Below are 26,288 nucleotides of genomic sequence, written 5' to 3' on the forward strand. Positions count from 1 at the left end.
CCCAGATCCCCTACCTCAGATCCTGACTCAGATCCCCTACCTCAGATCCTGGCCCAGATCCCCTACCTCAGATCCTGATCATGATCCCCTACCTCAGATCCTGACCCAGATCCCCTACCTCAGATCCTGATCCTGATCCCCTACCTCAGATCCTGACCCAGATCCCCTACCTCAGATCCTGACCCAGATCCCGCCTCCTGGAATCCCACAGAGCAGTGAAGAGAGGTACAAGGCGGAATCGGGCTCACCATGATTCTGATCCAGCTCTGACCCATTTCTGACCAAATTTTGGCATTCCATGCCCATGCCCCTCTCAGCCACGCGCTTCAAAGCAAAACTCAATAAATACAAAAAGAAAGCAATTTGCAAACGTTAAACTTCAGCGTTATTCAGAGCTAGCTCAGAAGGTGCTAAACAAGATCTTCAGGGCCCTTGGAAACACATCCTGTCCAATCTACTCAAAATCTGATATGCAGGCCTCGCCTCTTGTCCTGGACCAGATCTTTGAGGTAAGATGATTTATCAGGGGTGGCAGGCATGTGGTCACTTGTTCATTTGCGAGTAGTCAGCAGGAGAGATGTGGTTGGTGGTTTCGTAGATTAACTTTACAAAAATAGACCCTCTTTCTTTTCTAGAAGACATAAAGACTGAAACCACTTAACATTTGTGCATTGTGGATCTACCTGCATACACGAAGCATGGGGGAATGTATTTATCCCTAAAAGCTCCGTCATGTGAACAATGGCAATTGAGGCTGTCATTTACTTGAAAGACAAAAAAGGAAAAAAAAATATTAGGAAACACGAGAAAGAACATTATTTAAAAAATAAAAAAAAAAGAAGAGAAAGCTACTGTCAGATGATGAAACTGAGGGAGGAAAGTTTCAAACTGGAAGAAAGATTGCGCTTGCTTTTTTTTTTCTCAAAGTGAAAGTCTGTGTGAAAATCGCCTTGGGTACAAAGTGGTTCGATTTTACTGGAAAAGGATGTGCAAAGATTTGAAAATACCGTGCATGCATGTTCTTTTCCCTCCGTTCACTAACACAACCCTGGGAACGTCTCTTCTCAAAGGCGTCTGAAAGCTCGCACACTTTTCAGGCTTTTAGCGTCATCGATGGCGAGGAATTCTCAGGCTACCAACTTACATGGGGTCAAACGTTTTTGATTTTATTTTTTACCCATGGAAATTGCTTTGAAAATTGGCCTTGGAGAGTCTCTCACGGGAAAGAAGCAACTGGCAAAACCGTTTTTTGCAAACCGCACAGAGTTGTACGGGCATTCAGATGGCTTGCTTAAAAATCGAATACCCCCAAAATGTTTGGCTGCACCTCTGCAGATCCAGATGTGGTATTTCTATGGTGGGCCCTGATTCCAGAACAGGGGTTCCCAATCTTGTCAGGCGTAGGGACTCCTTTTCAACATCCAAAATATTTAGATACCCCAGTCCTGTTCCCAGCAGTCTTGCTCTCCTCACTGGTTTCTTTCTCGCTCCCCCAGTGCCTTCCCACCAATCCCTCTCTCCAAACTCTCTCCCCATTAGCCTCTCTCTGTAGTCTCTCTCCCCCTCCCAGCCCCTGCTCAGTCCCACTCCACTGGTCTCTTAATCCCAAGGCCCTCCCCATTAGCCTCTCAGTACACCTCAATAGTTTTTTCTTTCTTCTCAGTTCCCACCATTCCTTCCCCAGCCCTTCCTGAGTGCTCTCCCTTCTCCTTTCTTCCCATGGCCCCTTCTAAGTGTCCGTCCGTCCCCCATGACCTCTTCTTGGGTGCCTCCCCTTCTATCCTCTCCCTCTTGTGGACCTTTCCCAAGCTCTCTTCCTTCTATCCTTCCTCCGTGGCCCCATTCCAAATGCTCTCCCTCCTGCCCTCCTTCTCAAGGCCTTTCCCCAAGTGCTTGCTTTCCTTCCTGCCTCCCCCCACAGCCCCTTCCTGAGTACTCTCCCTCCTGCCCTCTACCCCCGTGACCCTTTCTCCAGTGCTTATCTTCCACACCACCACTCAGTGCTTGCCCCCCAGTGGCTGCTTCCCGCCTGCCCTCCTTCCCCCCCCCCCCCCACCCCCCATACTACTGACTCAGTGTAACTTTTATCCGTCACTGTCGGGCCAGCAAAATGGGGATTCTCACATACTTTGATGTATTTGTTTATTTAAACAATAAATTGCCTGCTCTCCTCCAACAGTATTTGTGGCAAAGTTACAAGTTGACATACATAATAAAAACACAACAACAATAAAAAACCATAACAAAAACAACATAAAACAATAGTTCATTACAAGATCAACATTCTCTGCATCACTAGTATAGCTACTATGAATGGTACAGTATTAGCCATGTACTGATTACAAACTGCTGCTTGCAGGGCCGGTGCTTCCATTAGGCAAACTAGAGTGCCAAACCTTTGGGAGCAGCAAAATCCTGCCAGCACAAGACCCAGAGGTATTGCTGTGTCAAAGCCAATATCAAAGAATGAAGCACTGTGTGTGCTGGAAGAGCCACTGCCACTGTAGGAGGGAGTAACGTGCGAGAGCTACCACCAATAGGTAAGCTGGGGTTTTTCCTAGATCACCAAATACTTTTACACCAGCTCTGGCTGCCTGAGTCTTAGGGATCCGCCTCAAATGCCTGTTTAAATTTTTAAAAAAAAGTTTTTAAAGACTTTTTAAACATTTTTGTTGTTGTAATGGCACATATATATCCAGACAGTGTATTCCAATACATGGGCTGGCGACAAAAAAAGTCAGAATACATATTTCATCTAAGTGGGCCAATCAAGGAGAACTACCTCTAACAAATCTTGTTGAGCAGAACTGAATGAGCGTACGGGTTGTAAATGCGCAGGGCGGCATTAATCCGTGGTGCTGAAACATTATTAAGAATTTAAAGATTAACATGACAAGTTTAAACAGAATTCTCCGTCGAACTGGAAGCCAAACAATTGAGAACGGTACTGGCGTAATATGACCCCACATCCTGATTCCTGTTCAAATCCGGCAGCAGCGTTCTGCACCATCTGCCAATAATCAATATCTGAGAAAATAAGGCTCTGAAGAATAGCACAGAAATTGTGGGTCTCTAATAAAGGTTTTGGTCTCCTGAGCAGGTCTGACTACTGATTTTATCTTCTCACACATAGAGGCTGCTGTCCAAAATAATGCCAAGGTTCCGTACCCGGGTTGCTGTTTGCAAATCATGGCCTTTCAATTTGAAGATTGGCGAGGCATCAACCATGGGAAACCTGCTTCGAATTATTCTCTCTTTCTTATCAAGAGCCAGATAAATGTTATAAATCGGAATGTTGTGGGCCAAATGGATCGGATTGGGAGGAAAAAACCCCCTGAATATCATTGTCATAAATTTTGTAAGTTACACCGAGACTGGATACAATTTTACAAAAGAAGGATACACAAATATTGAAAAGGGTTGCCCAGAATGCTGAGCATGGGAGGGGGACGACCCCTGAATTAATACTGTGCCAGCTCGGCACAGCAGAGACGATTCAAATCTGTTAAGTATGATGAAAACCACTTCAGCACCAAACCAGAAATCCCAATGTCCTGCAGCCGGGAGAGGAGGATCTGATGATTTAAAGTGTGAACAGCTGCAAAGTCCCACCTGATGGCATCAAAACTGGCCATGAAAAAGGTTTCTGCACTCAACTGCTTTCTGAACCTAGATGGATATTGATCAATAATGGAATTACTATGTAAAATATCAATTAACTGATTCAGTACTATGGACTTGAAGAATTTTGCGAGGAAAAGAAGGGATAAGATAGGGCAGTAGTTTGAGCATAGCGGGCAGACTTCCTTTGGCTGGAAGAGGTTGACAATGTCAGCTTTCTGGGAGCCAATATCCTCCTGAATAATTTTCAAAATAGCTGTCAAACATGGATTGAGTGGACAAGAAGAACAATTCATTTTAGCAATAATTTGCACAATCTCATCCTTAGTTGTCATAGCAAAGGAAATCCCATTTAGCTTCATCTGTAGTCAATGTAGCAAGAGGAGTATGCATATCAGATGTAAACCTATTACAGACGTTAACTACTTTGTCCGAGAGAAAGATGGCAAACTCTCCTCATCGGCCAGGAGTAAGAATAGAATCAGCTTGTTTATTTATGCCTTGGATTTCACTAACTAGATGTTTAAGAGTTTAGACATATCTGACTAACTTTAGACCAGCCCTATGGCGGAGTTAACCGGCTAACTCTGCTCCTCCTGGGAATGCCTATTGCCCGCTCTCATCTTAACCAGCTATATTCTAGCCGGATAACTCATAATCCAGCTAGAGTATAGCCAGTTAAGAGTTTTAAAATTACGGTTTAGCCATTTAGACAGATAACTTTTCAGTTATCCGTCTAAATGGCTTTTGAATACCAACCCATAGTATGGTGACTTTTGGGAACACAATGAAAAAAAAACAACCCCATCAACTGAAGTATTCTGAAACATTCTAAATAAAAGCAGAATTTTTCTTTTAAATCTAAAAACTAGTTAAAAGGAAGTCAGTTGAATAATAGGCAGAAGCATGGCCCACCCCATTCCGACACCTATGGTGAAAGTGGATCCAAAACAGAGCTGAAAAGAATGTCAGATGTTTGGCCCACGTGAGGGAAGCATTCTGGGCTGAATCCAGATTAAGAGATTAAAAGCTTTATTTGATACAAACTTTCCCACAGGCACAGACTGGGGAAAAAAGGCCGTAAAGGTGGAGAGGAGGATTCTTGAGATGGGAGGGAGCCCGTACTCTAAGAGCAGGTGAGATGAGAAGGGATGGGTCTTTTAACCAGACCCTGCAGATAAACAAGAGTTGTCCCATCGTTAGGTTTATAGATGGGGTTTGTGATTGTGTCGCTTTATGTTCCTGCTTAGCTCCGTACCTTCCATCTCATCCTTGGCGCTCTCGGCACGAAGTGAGCCTTGTGATTCCTCCTTTGCAGGTTCTACATTTGAAGTCCTCACATAACAGGGCTTTTATGTGTACCACAACAGCCATGTGGAACATGTAACCTTCCCGTTGCCAGCTAGAGAATAGCTCTTTGAAGGTCAGGAGGCTGATAGAGAGGGGTGTTTTTGGGTTTTTTTTTAAGAAGCTGTTAATTGTTAGGGTAATTTAAAGGTTCCAGCAATTTTAATTCATGTTAGCTTAGGGATCTGCTTCCCATGACAATGTTCCCTCTAATTTTCTGTGGGCTGTGTGTGCAAAAAGTTCTCATGTGCAAATTTGTGTGCAGCACCCTTTGAAGCACCATTCTATTTCTCTTTTCTTGTGTGTCCTATGTTTTTCTGTGTGTGCTTGTTTCACAACCTGTGTGCGTGCACAGCTTATAGGGAACATTGCCCATACAATACTGTTTAGGTTGTTGATACTGTTTGTTTTAATGCTTTGTATTTTTTTATTTTGTTGCTGTTACTGGTTTGTTTGTTTTTCATTTTGTATTTTTAAATTGTTGCTACGCCCCATAGGGTTGTTTGAAAAGGAGACTGTAAATATTTGTAACAAATAAATAATTGATTTTCGGGTAGTACTATTTGTCAAGGCTTGGATTCCATGGACATCGTTCTGCAACTGGTACCTGTGGCAATGCAGTGGTTTCTAGAGATGTGAATCGGAACTGAAATCCGAACCGAATCTGGTTCCGATTCACATTTCTATGTTGAAAATGCTGTGCAACCAGTTACCAGCAACACAAGGAAGTCAGCATTCCTGGAAGCTCAGCGACCCTCCAGGGGTCTAAGCCACACCAAAAAAAAAAAAAATCCCTGAAAAAGGGAAGTATAGCATTAATCTAGGAACTTTGTCTTTGATTTCCCAACTCTGATGCTCTCTGCTAATTGCAATACATTGATATCAAGGCTTCCTTTCCTCTCTACAACTTAATTTAAGACATTTGTATAATGGTTTTAAAAAATCAAGCATGCTGATTGGTCAGAAGATATCATGTGCCCCATGCAGAGTCCTCCTTTGACACACAAACTACCCTAAAGGACTAATCAATGACAAACATTTTTTTCTGTCTCTGCTGTATTTATATTTGGACTTTTTTTGTGGATGAGTTTGTGCTCCTTTGTTATATCCATTTTTGGATTCTGATAGGTGCAGCAAAATACGATTTGGGCAAATCTCATGTTGTGCAAACTAGCCCTGCTGATCTGAGGACCTTGGGTTTCATTCCTAGGTCCGGCACCATTTCCTTTATTCGTTTAATTATGAAACTCAATACACTGCTTAAACCAAATGCTCACGAGGCAGTGTACAACCAAAAAACACATAATAAATTCAAATCCACCCACAAACATCATCTCAAATCAGACCCATCCCATATATTCAACCCAAAATATCCCAAGCGTAAAACCAGTCACCATCAAAGGCTGGACATATTTTGGGGGTAGCATTCATTTGCTCCCGGAAGAGTCTGAAGACCCTGTTTGCAGGGAAGGTAAATACCACTTGAAGAGGGTTCCTGTACAGCATTTTAAGACTGAATTGGCAGACTCATTTTGTAGGTACTTTGTAATGCACCAGGCGAATGGCTCAATACCTTCAGCCTCTGCAAATAAGCTTTAAAATCCTATAATTTATGTTAGAATCCACTATAGGATTTAACTCATCTACAAACTGCTCTAAAGTGAAAAAAGCTTCACAAGGCAAAAGCTCTGCTGATAGTGCATTTTAAAATCAAAAGATGGAAACTCTCAGAACTCTTGCCAATCTTTTAGTTTTGTTTTTTGTAATGTGCTCAGGAAATTACAGAGTCCTGGGATAGGAGGCAGTGTTCCTCTTGTGGACTGGTAACTGGTTAAAAGGCCGGAAAAAGAAGGCAGGACTAACTGGACGAGCACCACAGGGGTCAGTACTGGGACCTCTGCTGCTTAACAAAGCAATAAATGATCTGGAAACGGGAACAAGGAGTGAGGTGATCTAATTTGCAGGTGACACAAAATTATTCAAAGTTGTTAAATAAACAGCAGTGGATTGCGAGGTAGTGCAGAAGGAGCTTGTGAGATTAGGAGGCTGGGCAACTGAATGGTAGATGAAATGTAATGCAGAAAAGTGCAAAGTGATGCCCATAAGAAAAATAATTTCAACTACAGGTACACAATGCTGGATCCTGTACTGGAAGTCACTATCCAGGTAAAGGACCTTGGAATCCTTGAGGACAAGAAGTTGAAACCCTCTGCTCGATGTGCAGCGGCGGTCAAACAGCAAATAGAATATTAGGAATGATCCGAAAAGGAATGGAGAACAAAACAGAAAATGGCATATTGCTTCGATATCGAGCCAGGGTGCAATCGTACCTTGAGTTTTCAATACGGTTCTGATTATCCCATCTCAAGAAAGACATAGCAGAACTAGAAAAAGTGCAGAAGGTGACAGAAATGATAAAGGGGATGGAACATCTCCCCTGTGATGGGAGGCTACGCAGGTTAGGGCTCTTCAGCTTGCAGAAGAGATGGCTGAGAGGGGCCGTGATAGAAGTTTATAAAATCATGAGTGGGGTGGAATGGGTAAATAAAGGATGGTTATTTTCCTTTTCAAACAATACTAAAATAAGGGGATGCTCCATGAAACTAATGCCCATAACACATTATTAGCCAAGTAGATTAAAGAAAGTTATTGCTATACCTGGGAGTGAGTTATAGGAATTAGATCTACTTTATGGGATCTGCCAGGTACTTGCAACTTGGATTGGCCAGCGTCAGAGACAGGATGCTAGGTTCTATGGACCTTGATCTGACCCAGGATGACAAATCTTTTGTTCTTATGACCTGTAGGAAAATGCCATTGATAAATCAGCCCCTTTAACTTTTGTTGCTTTATGGTCAGCTGACTCAGTTGAAATGTCGGCTCAGCAAACTAGAGCAATTTGTGATATCATTAGCTATTATTGAAGCTTTCCAACCAGTGGTCAGTGCCTCAGTATCTGAAGACTGCACAAGGAAGGATGTCCATGGAAGGTCACATGATGCCATCTGAGAGGTCACCATGCTTGATTTTTCACCACCCTTCTAGAAAAAGGTTCTATCATATCATAGCCTTCGGCTTCTTATGTCAGCGTGCCTTTGTCTCACCCCTCATCATGTGCCATTGCTTGCGAATGACAGGGTGCGTTCCTTTTATTCCACATAGATAAGCGTTTTGCTTGCCAGTATAGGCATGCTTCCAAAGCATGCTGTGTGCGTGACGCCTGCACGGATCTCTGAAGCGGAGGTGAGAGCTTTCACTGTCAGCGCAATGGCAAGGTATCATCTGCAGCTTGTCAGATGACATTTCCTACTGCATACATTTCTGGTGAGCTGTTTTGATTTGATGCCCAGTGAAGATCTTCAAAATTACTAGATTTATTGTTATCCTGAAAGCTCGGATCCATAGCTATGGGGCTGGTTCAATCAATAAAAATCTAGTTTTATGGGCATTAATAGTATAAAATGTATTTATTCACAAATATATTTATATATATAGCAAACAAAAGTCATAAAGATGGCAGAAAAACTTTGACAGAAAATAAAGTTAAAAACCCCTGAACGTTAGGTAGGAAAGCAAATGTTTTGTTCTTTGTGCTGATGAATAATATTTTTATGAGATTATTCTGGTTTCGTTTGGCTCTGTGTATCGTTGGTTAAGGCCTTCAGTCTGGAAAACAGAGGAGGGGGGAGAACAAGGAATGAAGATTCGCCGCTTTAGAAAGATTCTGGATGCGTAGAAGATCTGAGGAGGATTCTACGGCCAGCCCCTTCGGTTCCACATTAAACAAGCTTCCCGTGTCATGATCCAGAGAAGTGAGGATGAATCACAGTGCTGACTGCTGCTGCCAGAAGCCTAGAAGCAGCACAAAAAAGGCACTCGTTATCTGCCATGAAGGATGTACTTATGCTGTCTGTCTCTTCCTGACCAGAGGGAACAGAATCCACCCTTGCTGCTTCCAAACCACAGGCTGACTGTTCATTTAACTGAAGCTTTTATATAAATAAAAACTCTTATTTCATAAGAAAATGTATAAAGGATCTTGTCGTGACACTCTCCCCCTCCCTCCCCGGCTGAGGGCAGGAGGCAAAGCCTTCTCTGAGCCAGAGTCTGTCAGCGGGAGTCATTCCTGGATTGGCACCTGCCTTCCCTCTTTCCTAGTTTGCTTCACCAGTGCTGTGCACCCGAGCTCTGTCACCCACTGGACTCCTGGCCAAGATTCCTGTCTTACAGTGCACTGTGCCTGAGCCTCCATTTTACGGAGAGGACGGTGCACACAGTGCACATGAACCGGTTAAATGAAGCAATCTGCAGTGCCATCTGTGTAAGGATAATAGGGACGGGCAACCTGACTGGCGTTCACTGGTTCAGGTGGGCTTTTTACGCAGGTCGCCTACATCCCGGCCTGCCAAATCCTAGCAGGAGTGGGGTGGAAATTTTATTCTCTAGGAATCTGACCCAACTTGGAAATTTTGTGTCATGAAGGGGGCAACAGAATGCCTTTTGTGGTTGGGGGGAGCCAAATCAACTAAGCTCTGCTCCAACCCCCTCCCCTTTGTCTCCCTAGCCCCATTAGTTTCTCTCTCACTCCCCCATGTCCCACAACCTCCTCTCTCTGTCTCTCTGCACCCCACCCCTCTCTCGGCCTCTCTTCCTTTCTCACCATCCCCACCCCTGAGTTGCCTTCCCCCTCCCACGCTGATCGGCACCATGAGGAGAGAGGTGGTGCCTCGGGCCATGTTCTCCTCCTCCTCTGCCACCTGGCAGTCCTTGTGCAGTACAAAGCAGCAATCAGGTTCAGAGCTGCAGAGGTGGAAAACACGGCCGATTCACCTCTCCTCCTCCTCCTCCTGCTGCCTGTCCACAGGGAGGGATTTTGGTCGGACCATGGTCCCCCTGTGGCCTACCCCATTCTGAGGCCTATGGTCAAATCTGATCCAAAACAGAGCTGATAGGGGTTTCACATCTTTGGCGAGTAGCCAGAATTCCTGGGACAAATGGAAGGTGGGAGCATTCTGGGTTGAATCAATTCAGAACCATCATTGATCTATCCTTAATAAACATCCAAATAAAACACAGAGAGTGAGCGTTTATAATGCAGTCTAAACATTGCTACGCCCTACGTAGCACTTCAGAATATAAATCAAGCAGGAGCAGAGACAAATGGGATTCTACAGGAAGATAACACAGACCCTTTTTTTTTTTTTTTTTTAAATTAAACATTATATTTTCCAATATATATGGAGTTTTATATCAGCACCATATATCCCTGGATGAGCAATTCACGTTAGCTGAACGGCTGCTGTAATCAGAACTGGGACTGTATTCCACACAGGGCTGCCAGAGCACAGATCATTCTTATTACAGTGCACAATAACGCAGTCCACGCAACGTGGAGCCCCGCAGACCCACAGGCGAGCTGGGACCTTGCTCACTCTCTTTTTCTATTGGACCAGAAATAAAACAAATCGTTGGCCACTTGCCTTGTTTCACACTTGCTTTGCGGCGTCAGTGGTAGCATAATGGTTGCCGACCTCTTCCTCTTCATCAGGGACCTGGAAAAAAGAAAGTGAGAAACTCTGGACCAGGGTCGTTTAGTTCTGGAGCATTTTATTCATTCTTGGGGGGGTGGAAGGTTTTAGGATTTGATGAACGGATTGCTTAGGGCCACAGTGGTCAGTGCTGTTGCCGGTTTCTTACTCCACCCTGTGGCTGTACATTGGACTCAGTAGCTTCCAACGCCTCTGCTTGGCCTGGCTTAGGCTTCACATTTCTTAATTCAGCTTCTCTCAAATTAATTTTTCTAAAATTCTTATTCCATTTCTACCCAAGGCAACCTAGCATCTACTTATTTTCTTTCCCTGCAGCATAATCCTGAAAGTCACTTTAGCACAAAGTTGAAGTGTCCGAAATTTAACAATCTCTAAACTAGGGATTTGTAATTGTTTGAAAGTAAATGGGACATTTAATGCAGTTTCTAATTTTGTTGTTCAATTCATTTTTTTTAAAAGCAAATAAAAACCAGTGGAATTTCATTCATTTTGCTTTGTTTCATTTTAAAAATGTTTTCATTACCCCACTACGACAGACAAAAAATACACCCTCCTGGGCTCTGCCCCAAACCCTCTCAGCTGCTTCTGCCCTGCTAGAGAAAACACTTACAAAATGGAGCTGGCAAACCAAGGCCGGTGCTGCTGTTCATTTCTTCCACATAGAAACAGGCCAGGCCCAGACCCAGGCCGGAGCTATTTTGTATGGAAGAAACTAACAATGATGCTGGCCTCAGTCTGCCGGCCCCAGGTTTTGTATTTCCTTTGTTGTTTGGTTTGTTTGTTTGTTTTTAACAAATGAAAATAAACAGAATGAATGAAATGAAAAAAAAAAAAGCAAACGAAAAATATGAAACGAAAACCAAAATGAAATGAAAAAGATGTCTGTGCCTACCCCTAGCCTAGACTAGAAGCTAAAAAGAAAAGAAAGGTTGCAAAAGTTAGAGAAAAGATTAATTTTTATGCTTTGGGTAAATACTGAAGAAATGTTTTTCCAAGTCAATGGCAAATAAAAACACCGCTGACATTTTTCACAAATTTATTTTCACCAAAAAAGTCTCCTAGTTTTCCATTTTGAGATGATTATTTTTCACATATCTACAATCTCACACCAAAGACTTACACTTGCAAAATATGAATTTGCTTTATTCCATCACTAGGGTTCTGTTTCCATACTGAATGCATGACATTTCTCTTTTTTCCACAAGAAATCTCCGTGCAGCCAGCTATTTAAAGATGCTAATAAAGGATCATAATTGTTCTGTGTTTTATCTAACTTCTTTCTGAATAACAAATGGAATTACTGGACCTGCATACCATGGATGACAAAGAAATGCATTTCTTGCTGTTTCAAATCCATACTGGTATCCTGTGGTACTAAAGGGGTTTCTCCCCCATTCTGTGTCGATGGGGAACATGCTTGGTATATCTGGCTCAGGTGTTTGCGTCAAGACATGTAAGCAATCCAGGTGTGACCTTTTTATACAGTGCTCCCTAGTGTTCTAGGAAGTGAATCAGTGCACACAGTATGGCGGCACCATTCCGACAATGACCTTACCAAGGTGGCTTCAATGGTACGGGATTGAAATGCCATCAGCAGGTATACAGTTCCATTACCTCCATCGTTTGAATGTTTCTTGTAAATGGCTAGGTTCCTGACCAAGGGAAGCCTGCTGAGTTGTTCTTTAAATAAGCTGTTCTAATTTTGCAATGAATTCTTGTCATCCGTTTCTCATCGATCAGGAAAGCATCATGTAAAACTTGTAGATTTTTGCCAACATTATGCAAAGGACCCATTGGAAGGAAGACTGGTAGTCTTTGGTTATGATAAATCTCAAATTAAATAAGATCTGAATATGTTCATAAAACAATATAAATGTTAGTAAATCAGCAGTACTGATTACTCTACTTTTGTTCCTCCTCACTTGCTGTACCATCTTATATGAGTCATGCAGTGAAAATGGGTTAATAACAACAGTCCAATTTTTAAGGAACAAAAACCACATTCTGAAGGTCGATCGCTTTTAATGCCTTATTCTTAAGATGTTTTGGAAACAAAAGCCTCTAACTGATCTGAACTAAAGCCCTGATTAGAGGTTTTGGTCGAGATCTAATCGACAAGGATTCACCTGGCATCAATCTGTTCCTCCAGTGCCCGGGCCAGAAGAGCACAGAGACAGACGTTGACCATAAACTCCAGCCCTTCTCTGGTATCCCCAGGGATCGTCTGTGCTTATTCCAGGCCTTCCTGAATTCCGTTACTGCTTCGCGTCTCCGGCACCTCCACTACGTCCACTGCCCTCTCCCTGATGCCCGTCTGGCAGGTTTAACGTGGAATGGGGAATCAGATACTAAGTACATTGCGGGCAGGAGGAGAAATTAGGACCCAGTATGGGCAGGCTTTGGATTATTTACACAGGGGCCATTTCAAGCTATTCATTATCCAGTATGAATATAAAGACCCGTGTTGGGGGCTTTATTTGCAAGAAGATCTTAAATCAGCCAAACTATTTTAATGACTGATTTCTCAGTGAATACAGCCCAATGATCAGCCACACTGGGTGCTGAATTCCCACGCCAATTCACTCTGCACTTCCTCTGCTTTTCTTTTCATACTGATAAAACTAATCTCACAACATCGGTTATGATATTTTAAAATAAATTCTCATCATCGCCCCTAACGCTTCCTATCAATGTCCAAGGAAGATTAGAGCCACACCTGCCGGGCAGGTGCCTGAAGGAAGCCGTCACCACTACTGACTTGTGTAGTCTGTCTCTGTCGGGATTAGGGGACGCTCAGAGTCGTCTGTTGTCCTGCATTAGGGAGGCTCAGGGCCGGATTCACAATTGAGGCATGGGGGGAGGTCCCCAAAAATCATAAACGGGTACAGGCGGGTAATCTACCCCTCTCCCCTCCCAAGCTGAAATGGAGTGTGTAGGGGGAGGGAGGGAATGGAATCCCTCTCCCTCCCAAAATTATCAAAGAGTGTAGGGGGAGGAATACCCTCTACCCCTCTCGGCCTACCAGTGCTCTCTTTTTCCACTGCAGCAGCAACGTCCCCTAAACTGAGCACAGGGTCTGTGGCACCACAGGCTCCCTGTTACCAGGCCGCAGGGAGCCTGACGCTCACTATAGGGGACGTTCTTGATGTACCTTGGACCTGGAAGTATAAGAAGGGGTCGGCAGCATTTGCAATACTCTGCTGCCTATCAAACCTTGGTGCCGGAAGCAGATGCCTACATTGCTTTTGACTAAATCTAGGCCTGGGGAGGCTTCTAATTATTTGGGAAAAATGTTATATTTTATTGTTCTTCTTTCAAAAGCTGCAAATGTGGAAAAATCACCTTCTTCATTTTGTTTCCAGATTTCTCTTAAAAACTTTTAATTATTAGCACATACAATGAGACATCTAACCCCTCAGCAAGCCAATGCTGAGAGCGAGTTACTGTACAACCGGTCTCTAACACTACATAATGATTATTCTTGTATCAATTGCCAGAGGTGTCACTGCCATCCTGTGGCATAAGAGTGAAGCATTCACTCCCCAGGGCCCCCTGTTTTCCTAGGCTTCCTTTCCCGAGAATAACTAATTCCAGTACATTTGTAGTGGAGATAAAATGAATAATTTTAAAGCAGATTGAAGGATCCTGGGAGCACTGGCAGTTTCCTCTCACCGAAAATAGACTAATCTGGAGTTGTCAGCATAGAGAGGTGAACCAAAGTTGTGACGGACTCTCAGATAAAGAGAGTCGGTGTTATAAAACATCAGGTTTGGTTTGCTAACCAGTGATTATTTCTTTTCTTCTTTTATTTTTTGATAAGAATGCCGCTTGATTGACTCAGATTGTTTTTGAAAGCTGGTTCAAAAGAAAGCAGCAGATCCTTGAAAGTTTACTCCTGCCTTGTTTAAACTTTGAATTGAAAGTCATTCTTTGGTAGCCGCAGACCCACTAGCAAGCCGACGCGAACAGTGGAGGTAGGGAAAGTCAATGCTTAATGCCTAGCGACAAGGTAGGAAGGCTGGCGAAAAACGCCACTGCTGTAGCAGCGGTAACACTGATCGTTTCACCACTGAACATATTCCAAAACTTAATTAAGTCGACGCAGAATTATTATTATCGAATCCACCACCAAATCAAATTGATTTCATTTGACCTCCCACTCTTATTTCAAAAATACAAGACCTGTTGCTCGCTTTGCCTGTGGAATGGTTCGGCGGATTAGTTTGGAGGGCATACAGGGAAGGATGACCACCTGCGAGAGCTGCACCCTGACTGGGCTACGCTGCTTTCCGTAATCTGCGTAATATGTTACAGCACTGGACCGTCTGCGGGTCCCAGCAGTTGATGCCATCAGGTATTTCTGGCCTTGGAAGGTCAGCTCAGTCTGCTTTTGTGAGGGGAGATGACCTTCCGTTCTTCATAGTAATAAACGGCACATTCCGATCATACACGGGAAGCAGTGGATTCGTGCCCTAACTGGATTATGCGAGATTTCCCCGTGAGGCATCAGAATCTCAGTTTATTTGTGGTTCACAAAAAAAAAAACCAAACCCCTTGAACTACATAAAGGGGTAAATTGTCCAAGGCTTACTCAGCATCTATCTGGCAGGAGGTGGATTTTCAGTTGCATGTGATTCAGAACTTTTCTATCCATATAGTTTGTGTGTACAAAGCGTGCACATGCTTTACTCTCCCTGACCTGACTCCAGCCCTGCCCTTTTTCGGCAAGGCTAAAAGCATGAGCACCGTGATTCGGCACACGGACGTTTAGCTGCCTACACGAAAGGGAAATATTTTAAAAAGAGATTTTACACAGCCAAACAAGAACTGGAAAAATGCCCTCCCCATATGCATGAATTTATTATTAGTATTATTGCTTATTGCTTTCAATTTATCACTTGCCCTGCCATAATAAAGCTCAAGGTGAGGAACAACCAAATAAAAAGCAATTATTACTCCATGGGTGCCTAACAATGTTATCTTGGTTTTGGTGCTATCTAGGCCTCCGTCTCTAGTGACCGGCGTCCTGAGATCCACCTACCTCCCAGTACACAGCATCGTCAAAGCAGTTCTCATCCGTAGGATCTCCCCAGAATGGCAGCTTTAAAAAGCAACCTTCAAGAGAAGCAAAAACAACTGGATTCATGAAAAGATCGACACGGAGTAGGGACACATTTCCTAGCGTTCCCAGCCACTTCTAGCACGCTCAAGGGAAGGGGAATTTAATATCGCCCTGAATTTTCAAAGTGGGCTTTGAAAATCTGCGGGTTGTCCTGGTATGTGGGCACGCGTATGCCCGGACAGTTACACCCTCTCCCGAGCAGACGTGACATTTACATGCGTGATGTAAAAAAATCGAATGTCATGTGCGTCAATGCTTTGCCCCCAGAATGTCTCTGCCTTGCACAGGGAAAAGGAAAACGGGGTTTCTCGTGTATTTTTATGTGCATGCCCCCCCCCAACTGATTTTCAAAGCACCACTTAACACGCATGAAACAGGGTTTGATGTGTGTGCGTGAGTTTGTAAATCAAGCCCACAAAGTCTAAATTTGTTAAACAGCATACTACAAAATACCATTAGAAAGTAATCAGATAGCGCCATCTTGTGGCTGTTTTTCACAAGTGTAATCTTCTATGCTGTAGGAGCAGTTAAGGATGCCTGGCATAACTATTGCAACTTGCAAGCTCCTTAAATGGCCAGGCTGAGATCTGTTGCAGAAGTAGGGGCCTGCCTGCTAGAATGCATTTAAAAACACGATGCATTCTTCACTAAAACCTTTATTGTCCTTAGAGAATGGTGCGTCACAGTGTAGCACTAACATATGTGATAAAACATGTATTATCGCGCATGCATAACACACAAAACTTTAAGTTTCTGTTAACAGCAGCATTAATGTGATCCATGTTAAATTTGAGTGTATTAGCATAATTGTATACATTAATCCCTTGCGCTTACATTTTAATGCAAAAATTTGCATTAATACAAAACCACACATTAAAACTCATGAATGTGCATTTATGCTGTTGTAATGCTCATTAAAAAGTAATGTAGGCGCTTAATGTGCGTTTCACACCTGCGTTAGCATGTTTGGCACAGCTTAACAGAAGCTACAGGAGAGACCACAAAGAGAAGAACTCTGCTAGCCCAGGTGCCAAAAGTCTCCTTACTGCCTGCAAGCTTTTCAGCAGAAAGCTGAACCCAGAACTTGTAAACTATTGGAATGAAAGTTTGTTGCCAGATTAGGAGCTGCTTCTCACTGTTTTAGTTTATAAGTGTGTTGGTGTTTTGTTTGTGTATTCAGGGACTTTTGAAGACAATTTTCAATAGCCTGCCTAGGTACAAATCATGCCCCCCCATGTAACACAAAATGACAGAGGCAGGTGGCACAGAGTCCACTTAGTCAGAGGCAGGAGGTGGGTAAATATAATCCTGTAACACTTCCTTTCCACACCATGCCCTGCCTTCTTCTTTGTTCTCTATCTTCCCCCACCCGTCTTCTTCTATATATACCTACCTCCTGTACTTCATGCATCTGAGGAAATGAACTCTGCTCCTCGAAAGTTCGTGCCTCAATGTAAAGTTGGTTAGTCTGCAAGGTGGCCGCCCACCTCTGTCATTCTTGCTACCCCAGACTAACACGACAATCCTTCTGAAGGTTTCATGTTTTTAACACATGGACCTGGCAGCTAATTCTCAGAGAGAAACTATTCCAGTGTTTTGTTTTTTTTAATTGCACGTTAGCTAGCATGACGCCCATGCCCTCTACATGCTTGGAGCCTGCTATTTGTGGGGGCAAAAGATTGGGGGTAAAAACGGCACACATGCATTTGAACATGGCATGCGCGCTTGCTGTTTTCTTCCCATGCTTTATTGTCTATTTTGCTTGTTCTTTTGATTTACCAGCATTTAACAGCTTTGTATTTGCCCCCTTGAGACAGCTAGCGTGAAATATGGCCATTTTTGGCTCTTTTCGAATTTTCTTGTTTTTTTGCTTAGGATTCCTCCTGTTGAGATTTTTTTTTTTTAACTTTTTCATTCATAAAATTGATTAATGGATGCATGATAAGTGGCTAGCTCTAAATTTGTGGAGAACTAAGCTACTATGAGTGAGTAAGGAACTCCTGCCTATACTATATCCTGTTTCCCGATTGATAACAAACATTCCTGTAGAGTTGGAAGGAAGAGATTGTGGTGTGAAGCTTAACTCTGGTCTTAACTTTAAGGATCGTGTTAGAATAGTAGTCAAAGCTGCTTTCTTTAAATTGAAGATGCTTAGATCTTTGAGGTTTTACATTTCGGGATTGGAATTGTGGATAATTGTGTAAGCCCTGGCACTGAACAAGATGCGGAAGGCTGCAAGGTTTTACTGTACAAGATAAGTAACTTGTTCATTCACAAATTCAGCACCAATTTTTTGGCTCACTTGTGTTTTTCGATATTTAAGATACGGAACTAGTTTGTTCAAGGATTTACATTTTTTATTTGCATTTCATAAAAAATTCAGAAATCATAAAAGTGGACCTTATTTAATTCAGCCTATATGGAACATATTAGGTTGATCAAGTGGCGGACCCATATATATAAATCCTTATTCATTCTAATTAGTTACTACATTGCTTCCGAGACCTTTGTACATTTTGTTTGTTACTGAACAAGATGGACCACTGCACGTCCCTATACCTGGGGTTACCCAAAGTATTGTTAAGGGCATTCCAGTTAATCCAAATGTGTCAGCAAGGGTAGTAACAGGGGTAGAATACAAAGAGAATATTACCCCTAGGTTAAAGAGACTCTACTGGCTTCCAGCCCAGCAAAAGATCCAGTTTGAAAGGGTAACATTGATACATAAGGTGCTACGAAGTGAGAATACAAATTGTCGCTCTGTTTTTGTTCATCCTTATGCGGCATCATGGGCTCTGAGCTCAAGAGGTCTGAAATGATTAGTAATTCCTGATCTTAAAGATTTTAGGTTACAAGAAACTCATAATAGAGCTTTCTCATTTGCAGAACCTGCTCTGAGGAATTCATTCAGGCCGATACTGTAAAAAATGTGGGAGAGCCAGCGCTCTGTGTTGAGTGCCCGCTCTCCTGACATGCATCCAGGCACCTCTTCTGGGCACGCAATTCTCTATTTAAATGAGGTATTGCGGTAATAACGAGGCACTAGGGACAATAGTGCGTCCATAGCTCCTCCTTATTAGCGAAGAGGTGGCTGTCAGCGGGTCCTGACAACCAACGCTCAATTTTATTGGCGTCGGTTTCCAAACCCGCTGACAGCCACGGGTTAGGAAAACGGACACCGGTAAAATTGAGCGTCTGTTTTTCTAACCCGCTGACTGACAGGCAGATTTTTTTTTTTTTTTTTTTTGGTGTACAGAAAAGCACTTTTCCAGGTTTCTTTCAGTATCCCAGGCGACTAACTAATAGGCTCATCAACATGCATTTGCATGTTGGGGTAATAGACGCGGGTGGGAAACGTGCGGCCAGTCGCATAGTAAGCGGTGCGCTCGGCCGAGCACACCATTCTGTATCGGCCTGATTACATGTTGAGTTGTGACAAAAGGATGATTACAAAAAAAATTAAAGCATCGCTCTTTCAACCGGCCTATGGATAAAGTGTATCTGCAGTTTTTAACTTGGTTAATTTGATGATTTTATTATATCAGTGTTCTATCATTCTTGAAATCTTTGTTTTTATAATATGAATGTGCATATGTAATCCATGCAGAACTATTGTATTTGGAGGCTGCAGAATACAGGATTTTTAAATAAATAAATCCATCCATCCATCCATCTTTTGACAAGGGCTATTGGCTGGCCTGGATTAATCTATGTTCACAGTTTTTTTGCATTAATGCTGCTGTTAGGAGAAAGCAAAGTTTTGTGCATGGAAACGTACACAAGAAACCCCTGTTTTACTTTGCCCTGCGCTAGGCAGAGGTGTTCTGGAGGGGGGGGGGGAGAGGGTGGAGTCCAGGCAGGGAAAAGCATTGACGCGCAGGTCATTCGAGATTTGACGCCGTGTGTGCAAACGTACATGCAGAAAGTTGGGGAAGTCACTTAGGAACTCAGATTGTGAGCTCTGTGGGGCAAGGAAAATGCCCACAGTACCTGGATGGAATCAGCCGAGGAGCGCCTGGAAGGCAGAACCTACATAATTTGTCCTGCGGGCGGTTAAGCCTTTCTCCGACTTTTGTAATCATGGACATTTGAGATTTCTCTGCCCTACTCTCTTTTGTTTGGGCATTCGCCTTACCCTGCTTGCACTATTTATTTATAAAGTGACCATACATTTGCTAATTTCAGGGAGTGGCAATATTTTTATGGACGCAGGCCAAGCTGAGATGCGTGGAACGTTTGGGAACAAATGGACTTTTAAAATCATTACTGAGGTCTGGAGCACTGGCACCATGGGCTGAGTTTGAAAGTCTCTCTTAGCTGTGCTGCTATGAAACGGGAGATGTCAAGCTATTCGGAAGACCCCAAATCTAGAGGAATTAAAGAGGTTTCTGTGGTTAAAATAGCAGTTACAAACTGAAATCTGAGGCTACCGATTGTTAAAATCTTTGATCTAATAGCAGAGCTTAATGTATGTGGCCACCGATGAAAAGCCATGGCATTTGGTGAGGGGAGGGGAATGTTTTCCTAAACGGATACTTCTTTATGAAAAGGTAAATTGGCATCAAAGTCTTAACTCCCCCGCCGCACCCAGTTGCTGGGTGTGTTTATTTTACAGTCTCATCGCTCCTGTTGTTGGTACAAGATGAAAGTGCCCACAAACCAAGGAGAATTATTTTGAAACCTGCAACGTATATTCATTGGAAACTGGCATCCAGGAAGGAAGCATTCGCTGCCTTTTTTTTGCTAAGCATGAAAAATTTTTTTTTGTTTGTTTTGGTTTTTTTTTTTGGGGGGGGGGGGGAGGATTTTGTCTTCAGTTTCTGTTCCTTCAAAGTGAACTTTGCAATCTTCCCCTCCCCAGAAGGTGGCCTGCCCTGGTGGATCAGGAGACCCTTGCCAGGCCAATGGCTAGAGAGAGGGAGTTCCTCCTCTGAAGGATACCCCTGAGTCCTGCTCTTTGGCCAGAAGATTAAGAGCACTCATTCCTCCCTCCCCAGACCTCCATAGCATGCTCGGGCCCTACTGGCCCCAAGAGATGACAATCTGAACCCAGATCTGCACCACAGCACTACCCCCCCAGGGCTGGCCCATAGCAATTGTTCTCCAAATTCTGGAAGAGAATGCAATCTTCTAGATAAACGGTTTGCATTTTACATTCATTTTGACAATTAAAAGAAAACCCAACAACAAATGATTTCATTGTTTACCATATGGGAGAATCCTTTTTCCTACCTTTTTTTCCCTTCCAATAAAAAAAAAAATAAAATGTTCCTGGTCCAATGGGAGCTAAGCATTTCCAGTGACAGTGAAGCCCCATCGGGTCACTGCCATGGTTTTACTTCTGCTTTATTTTTGGTTGACCTCACGTTATTCCAGTGGTCTTCCACTGATGACAGGTTAGGAGAACTGTGCTGGGAGTCAGTTTGCTTGGTGAGCTTGGACATTTAAGGGGATGAGATGCTCAGAAGGTGACACCTAGGGCACATCCATCCTTTGGGAGTTAAGACAAATGTGTTTTCTGTAGCTCCCATGGAGACTTATTTTGTCCACTTGTGTCTGTACATATCACAGGGTCTGAATTTTGCTTTGGAAATTCGTCCATGCAGCATATTACCACTGGATGGCAGTAAAAAAAAAAAGGCAACCAGATTTTAAAAACACCTGGAAAATAAAAGCAATGGGCCCAATATTCAGAGATATCTGGTTGTGTAAGTTATCCAGATATAACTTATCCACATAACTTATGCTGCTGAATATAACCAGATAAGTTCTAGTTAGCCAGATAGATTATATCTAGATAACCTTAGACCTGCTACTGAGCAGGCATAACTTGTTCGGTTAACTTAACCAGATAAGGCTGAATATAGGTACTTATTCGATTAAGGTAACTGGATAAATTGCCCCGCCTCAATCTGCCCATTGCCTGCCACCAAGAAATGTAGCCGGATAAATACTTATCCAGCTAAGTGGTGGATGCTGAACACAGCCGGATATTCAGCGGCTGCCACTTAGCCTGATAAGACCCTATTTATCTGGTTAAGTAGCGCTAAATATTGGCTCCATTACAATTTATTTTCCTTAACAGCAGATAAGGGGGCCTACAAAGCACACCAATGGTCTTAGAATCTATATAATGACTTCTTGCCTCAGTCGCCATTAACTTGAGCACTAGTGAGAACTTCCATCCGTGCCACCACTGTCATGCAGGAGAATGGTTAGAAATCCTAGATTTATAAAACCTCGAGCAGGCAGTCTGTCGTCTGCTTCACATTCCACTCCTAGTTTTACTTCTCAAACCCTTACCTACTAGTGTTCCTCCGACGAAGGCAAATGCAAGGGAGACACAGATCCCAGCGGCTTGATAACCGCCCTGCATGCTCGGAGTTCGGTTTGCGTATTCACCCTCAAACTTGAAGAATTTTTTTAACCTATGTGCAAATGAAAACAACTTTTCTTTAGGGATTCTTGACACAGACAGGAAATAGAGAGGGAAGGAAAACAGGAAGAGTGTACAAATGCTAACGGAAACCCCCAAAACATACAGAGGTCTGGCTAATTTTGCAGGGTTACTCGGCAGCTCAGGCACCCTGCTGAATATCCTTGGCTAGTTTAAAATTTAGCTGGATTAGGTCAGTTTTTCAGATCCCCTAAAGTTACCCGGCTATGTTGGCCAGATAATGCTGAAAGTTAACGTCAATCTGCCTAACTTAAGTACATAACTGATTACACCCTGGAAATCCGCCATCCTGCTTCCAAGTTATCCAAACAACTTCTGAACTGATAGGAAGTTATCTGGTTAACTCAGGGCTGATCAGCGCAGCAGGATTTACAAACCCCCATCTATCCAGTTAAGCCAGACATACAGCACTGAATATTCGCCTCACAGTCACCTTGGGAAATGTGGTGTTTGATTTTGTTTAGACTGGAATAAACACTGGAGGGAACTGACTAGCTGTATAGAGAAAGAAGCCACTATTAGTATTGTAAAAGTACATTTACATGGGAGAAAGTTTAAATGACATTTCTGGGATTTTTTTTTTTTTTTAATTGTCCAAGTTGTCATTTTTCATTGCAAAATCGCAAATGATTATTTATTTTTTATTTATTTATTTGCGTTTTTTCTATACCGGCATTCATGGTTAGAAACCACATCATGCCGGTTTACATGTAACAAGGGGTGAGAACAAAGAACAGAACATAAACAAGTGCAAGGAGATCAAAAAGTTACATTACAACAAGGGTCTTAAACTTGGAGGAGAGATAAGAATAAGAGAGTAGAACTGTAAGGATTACCTTATTTACATTATATACATTATACTGTGAAGTTTCTTGAATAAATTACTTAAAGTTTCTTGAATAAATTATGACAGATCAGTTCCTCCTTAATTATGGAAAATAGAGGGATTGGCCCATTTTCCTGAGGGAGGGAACTTCTTTCATTTTGCAGCATCCCCGCCTCCCCCCGCAGTCTCGCCCTGCAGACGTTTCCAGCCGTCTCACCCTTCTGCGCCATAAACTCCCTCCGAGGCACAAGCTGCTGTGACTGCACCCACAATCCCGCCGATGATGCCCGGCATGCCGTGAAGGTTGTGGATCCCACAGGTATCGTGAAGCCTGATCTTGGCCAGCAGTGGCTGAAATGATCAAAGCAGGAGAGGAATTAATGCATAGCATAACGCAAAATTAAGAGAGGAAGTCAGGCCGAGAGAGAGAGAAACATAAAAGAGTAAACTATTACTCAATACTCATGAGTACAAGTTCTGCCTTTCCAGGCCTGCCTGGTCAGCTGTTTTCCGTGTGATGCAACGAGTGTACTTGTTCACTTATTTTGACATCTACACAGTGCCCTGTGGCAGGGGCATCGCACACACAACTGGAACTTAGTACATACAATTTCTAAATGGATGATACCAGAACGTGTGCATTTATCAGCGGGGAGAATCAAGACTTCATAACCCAGCTGCTGGGGCACGCCTCTTTTTAAATACTTGGGAATTGCACCAGGACTGGAACTGTAAGAAAGCAGGAACAAACTGGCTCTCCGAGTCAGAGAAACCAAATCAACAGAAAAAGCACCAGGAAGAAGGAGAAAATGCAAAAAGGTCCATTTTGCAGTTAGTCCTGCATTAAATGATAAGACAACACACGATGTGATAGGTATCCTGTCGACAAGTAACAATTTGAAGAGCTTAACTTTCTGTGTGTGCGTGCAGATGTGTGTGCACATCTGAAGTTCACCGCATGCAAGTGTAAACATTTGCGCTTCTTAAGTGTTTACCTAAAAATATATAGGGGTCAACATTCAAAGCTGGCCATTAAGTAACTTAGGGCCAGATTCATTGTGTCTATGGGAAAAATGTTACTGAATCAGATCCTTAGACGGATATGACTTATTTGGCTAAATTCCACAGTATATTCAGTCGCATGGCTAAGCCGCTGAATATACGCATATATATATTCATACTCAGCCGTACAAGTTATAACCAGCTGCATAACATGAAGTCGTAGTCTTACAAGTTATCCAGCTAAGGCCGAATATCAGTAGTTAGCTGCAAACCTTGTATGGCTAACTCGCTCTGCCCCGATCCACCCAGTACATGCCCACAATGTTATGCAGCTAACCTTTTAGCCGTATAAGTGACTTATGCAGTTAAGCAGCGGCCGCTACTTAGCTGCATAAGTTACACTGTCCAGTTAAATAGCGCTGAACGTGCTTTGAATATTGACCTCATAATATTTAATATATTTGATTTCAGAAAACCACATTTCTTGATAGTTTTATGACTCTGCTAACAAAGGCTTTGTTAAAAGCCAATATGAACGTTTTAGTTTTCACACCCATAGCTTAAGAATCTGAATGTGTATTTTCCAGAGCATGTTAAGGACTTTGTTACATTGCTAGTTAGGCAGAAATAGGAAATGTGAGACAAGATCAGCACATTCAGGGTGGGATGGCCCCAGTCCCATCCAGGGGCTCAGAAGAAAAGATGGAGTGAGAATTTCTTGCAGGATACGGCATACAAACTTTAAAAAGTCAAATAAAGACAAAAATCAGTTTTCCCCTCTGTGACTGCCACTTTTGATCGCGCAGACTTGGTGCCGGGCTCAGAACCCCGGCATTAGGACTTTTTATTTTACGTGCACCGTGCAGGGATTACATCCCATCTACTAACCAAAAAAGCCCATATTCAGCTCGTTTGTCCGGCTAAGTTTAGCACTTAGCCAAACAAAGAAACTAAATAAACACCAGGGTTTAAAAATGCCACCTGCTTGACTGCCCGTGACAGAGCCAGATAACTTGCTACCTGGCTAAAAAAAGACATCAGGCCGTGTCAGGGGCGTTCCGGGGCAGAGTGCCGTTCTCTGGATAAGTCAGCCAGATAACCCCGCTTTTCAACATTATCCAGCTAACCTAGCCAGATAACTTTAGGAAAGCCAAAGAGAAGGCCTATAATTAGCCAAACAAACATATCCAGCTAACTTTAAGGTCGCCAAGCTTATTCATGCTAACTCTGCCAGCTGCCCAGTACCAAAATATGGACCTTTGGAATTAAGATTGGCACAGGATACTATTTATATAGGACCTGCAAGCAATCTGCTGAGCAGACACACACACGGGACCCTATTTTTTATTTTTCTAATGTTCTATTTATTTTATAAACAGCACAAATAACCAAAAAAAAAAGTGGCCTAACCTTTCCAACCCCCTGCCGCTGACCCAAGAACCTGCCTACTTACTGTAAGGTATTTGAAGCCCAGGGTGGACACAATTCCAACGCAGAATCCAACAATCACAGATCCATATGGAGTGACCATCATCTCTGCAGCTGTCCCCATAGCCACGCCACCTGCTAATGTTGCATTCTGGATAAAGACCTGCAGAAGACAAAAGGAAGGCTTTCTCAGCGAAAAGAAAGATTACAAGTGCCACAGGAGAATGGGATGAATGTGGAATATAATTTTCTTTTAATCCCCAGGATTGCACATGACTGTTCATTAGAATGCTAAGATGCCATGAAAACGTAATCCGCCTCAACCCTCAAATAACTGAAAATACTCTTTAGAAATGTTTTAGACCTTCATACTAGGTGTCATCAAACATACACGCATTTTTATGTCTTTCCAGTTGGATGCCATGGTACCATATTGAAAATATTCAATGAAATTGCACCCTGAAGAAGAACCTTTGGTTCGAAACATGGACCTGTATTGGGCTTGAAGGAGATGGGGTTCCGTGAGAGGCAACCATTTGATGCTGGCGTTCCTTTGATACAACTGAATTTATATGCGTCAAGGGCTGGCTTTATTTCCTTTTGAACATTAAGAATGATTTTAAATGCATAAAAAAAACAAAAATAAAAAGAAGATTACAATTGGGACACTAAGTAGTAAATAGACTCGGACATTTGTGTTAGACCGATGATTAGATATAAGGCAGAAAAATGTGTGTATGTTTAAATACATCACCTTGATGTCGCCTAGTATGAAGGTCTAAAACATTTTTAAAGAACATTTTCAGTTATTTGAGGGTTGAGGCGGATTATGTTTTCATGAAATTTGAAATCCACTCACCTTGATTTCATTTTTGGGATTACACTTTGATAGCATTAGAAAGCTAAGCCAGGCCGACTAACTACAGTGCACCTAAA

General features: G+C 42.8%; 1 protein-coding gene across 3 annotated transcripts in view; it reads right to left on the reverse strand.

Annotated features, from left to right (window-relative positions):
• Window positions 1-2,137: 2,137 nt before the first annotated feature.
• Window positions 2,138-26,288, reverse strand: part of RHCG (Rh family C glycoprotein) — a 161,263-nt gene continuing 137,112 nt past the window's right edge. The window contains exons 6-11 of one of the 3 annotated variants that reach the window (XM_029575854.1): window positions 25,378-25,515; window positions 23,140-23,273; window positions 21,943-22,067; window positions 15,559-15,632; window positions 10,449-10,520; window positions 2,138-2,622 (exon numbers count right to left, since the gene is read on the reverse strand). In XM_029575854.1, coding sequence (XP_029431714.1) covers window positions 10,455-10,520; window positions 15,559-15,632; window positions 21,943-22,067; window positions 23,140-23,273; window positions 25,378-25,515 — 537 coding nt within the window. In that variant the 3' untranslated portion in view covers window positions 2,138-2,622; window positions 10,449-10,454. Of the gene's footprint in view, window positions 2,623-7,657; window positions 8,821-10,448; window positions 10,521-15,558; window positions 15,633-21,942; window positions 22,068-23,139; window positions 23,274-25,377; window positions 25,516-26,288 lie in introns of those variants that run through there. The other 2 variants (XM_029575855.1, XM_029575853.1) reach the window with 2 other exon arrangements.

Source organism: Rhinatrema bivittatum, chromosome 13 (genome assembly GCF_901001135.1).
Source record: "Rhinatrema bivittatum chromosome 13, aRhiBiv1.1, whole genome shotgun sequence".
Classification (NCBI taxonomy): domain Eukaryota; kingdom Metazoa; phylum Chordata; class Amphibia; order Gymnophiona; family Rhinatrematidae; genus Rhinatrema; species Rhinatrema bivittatum.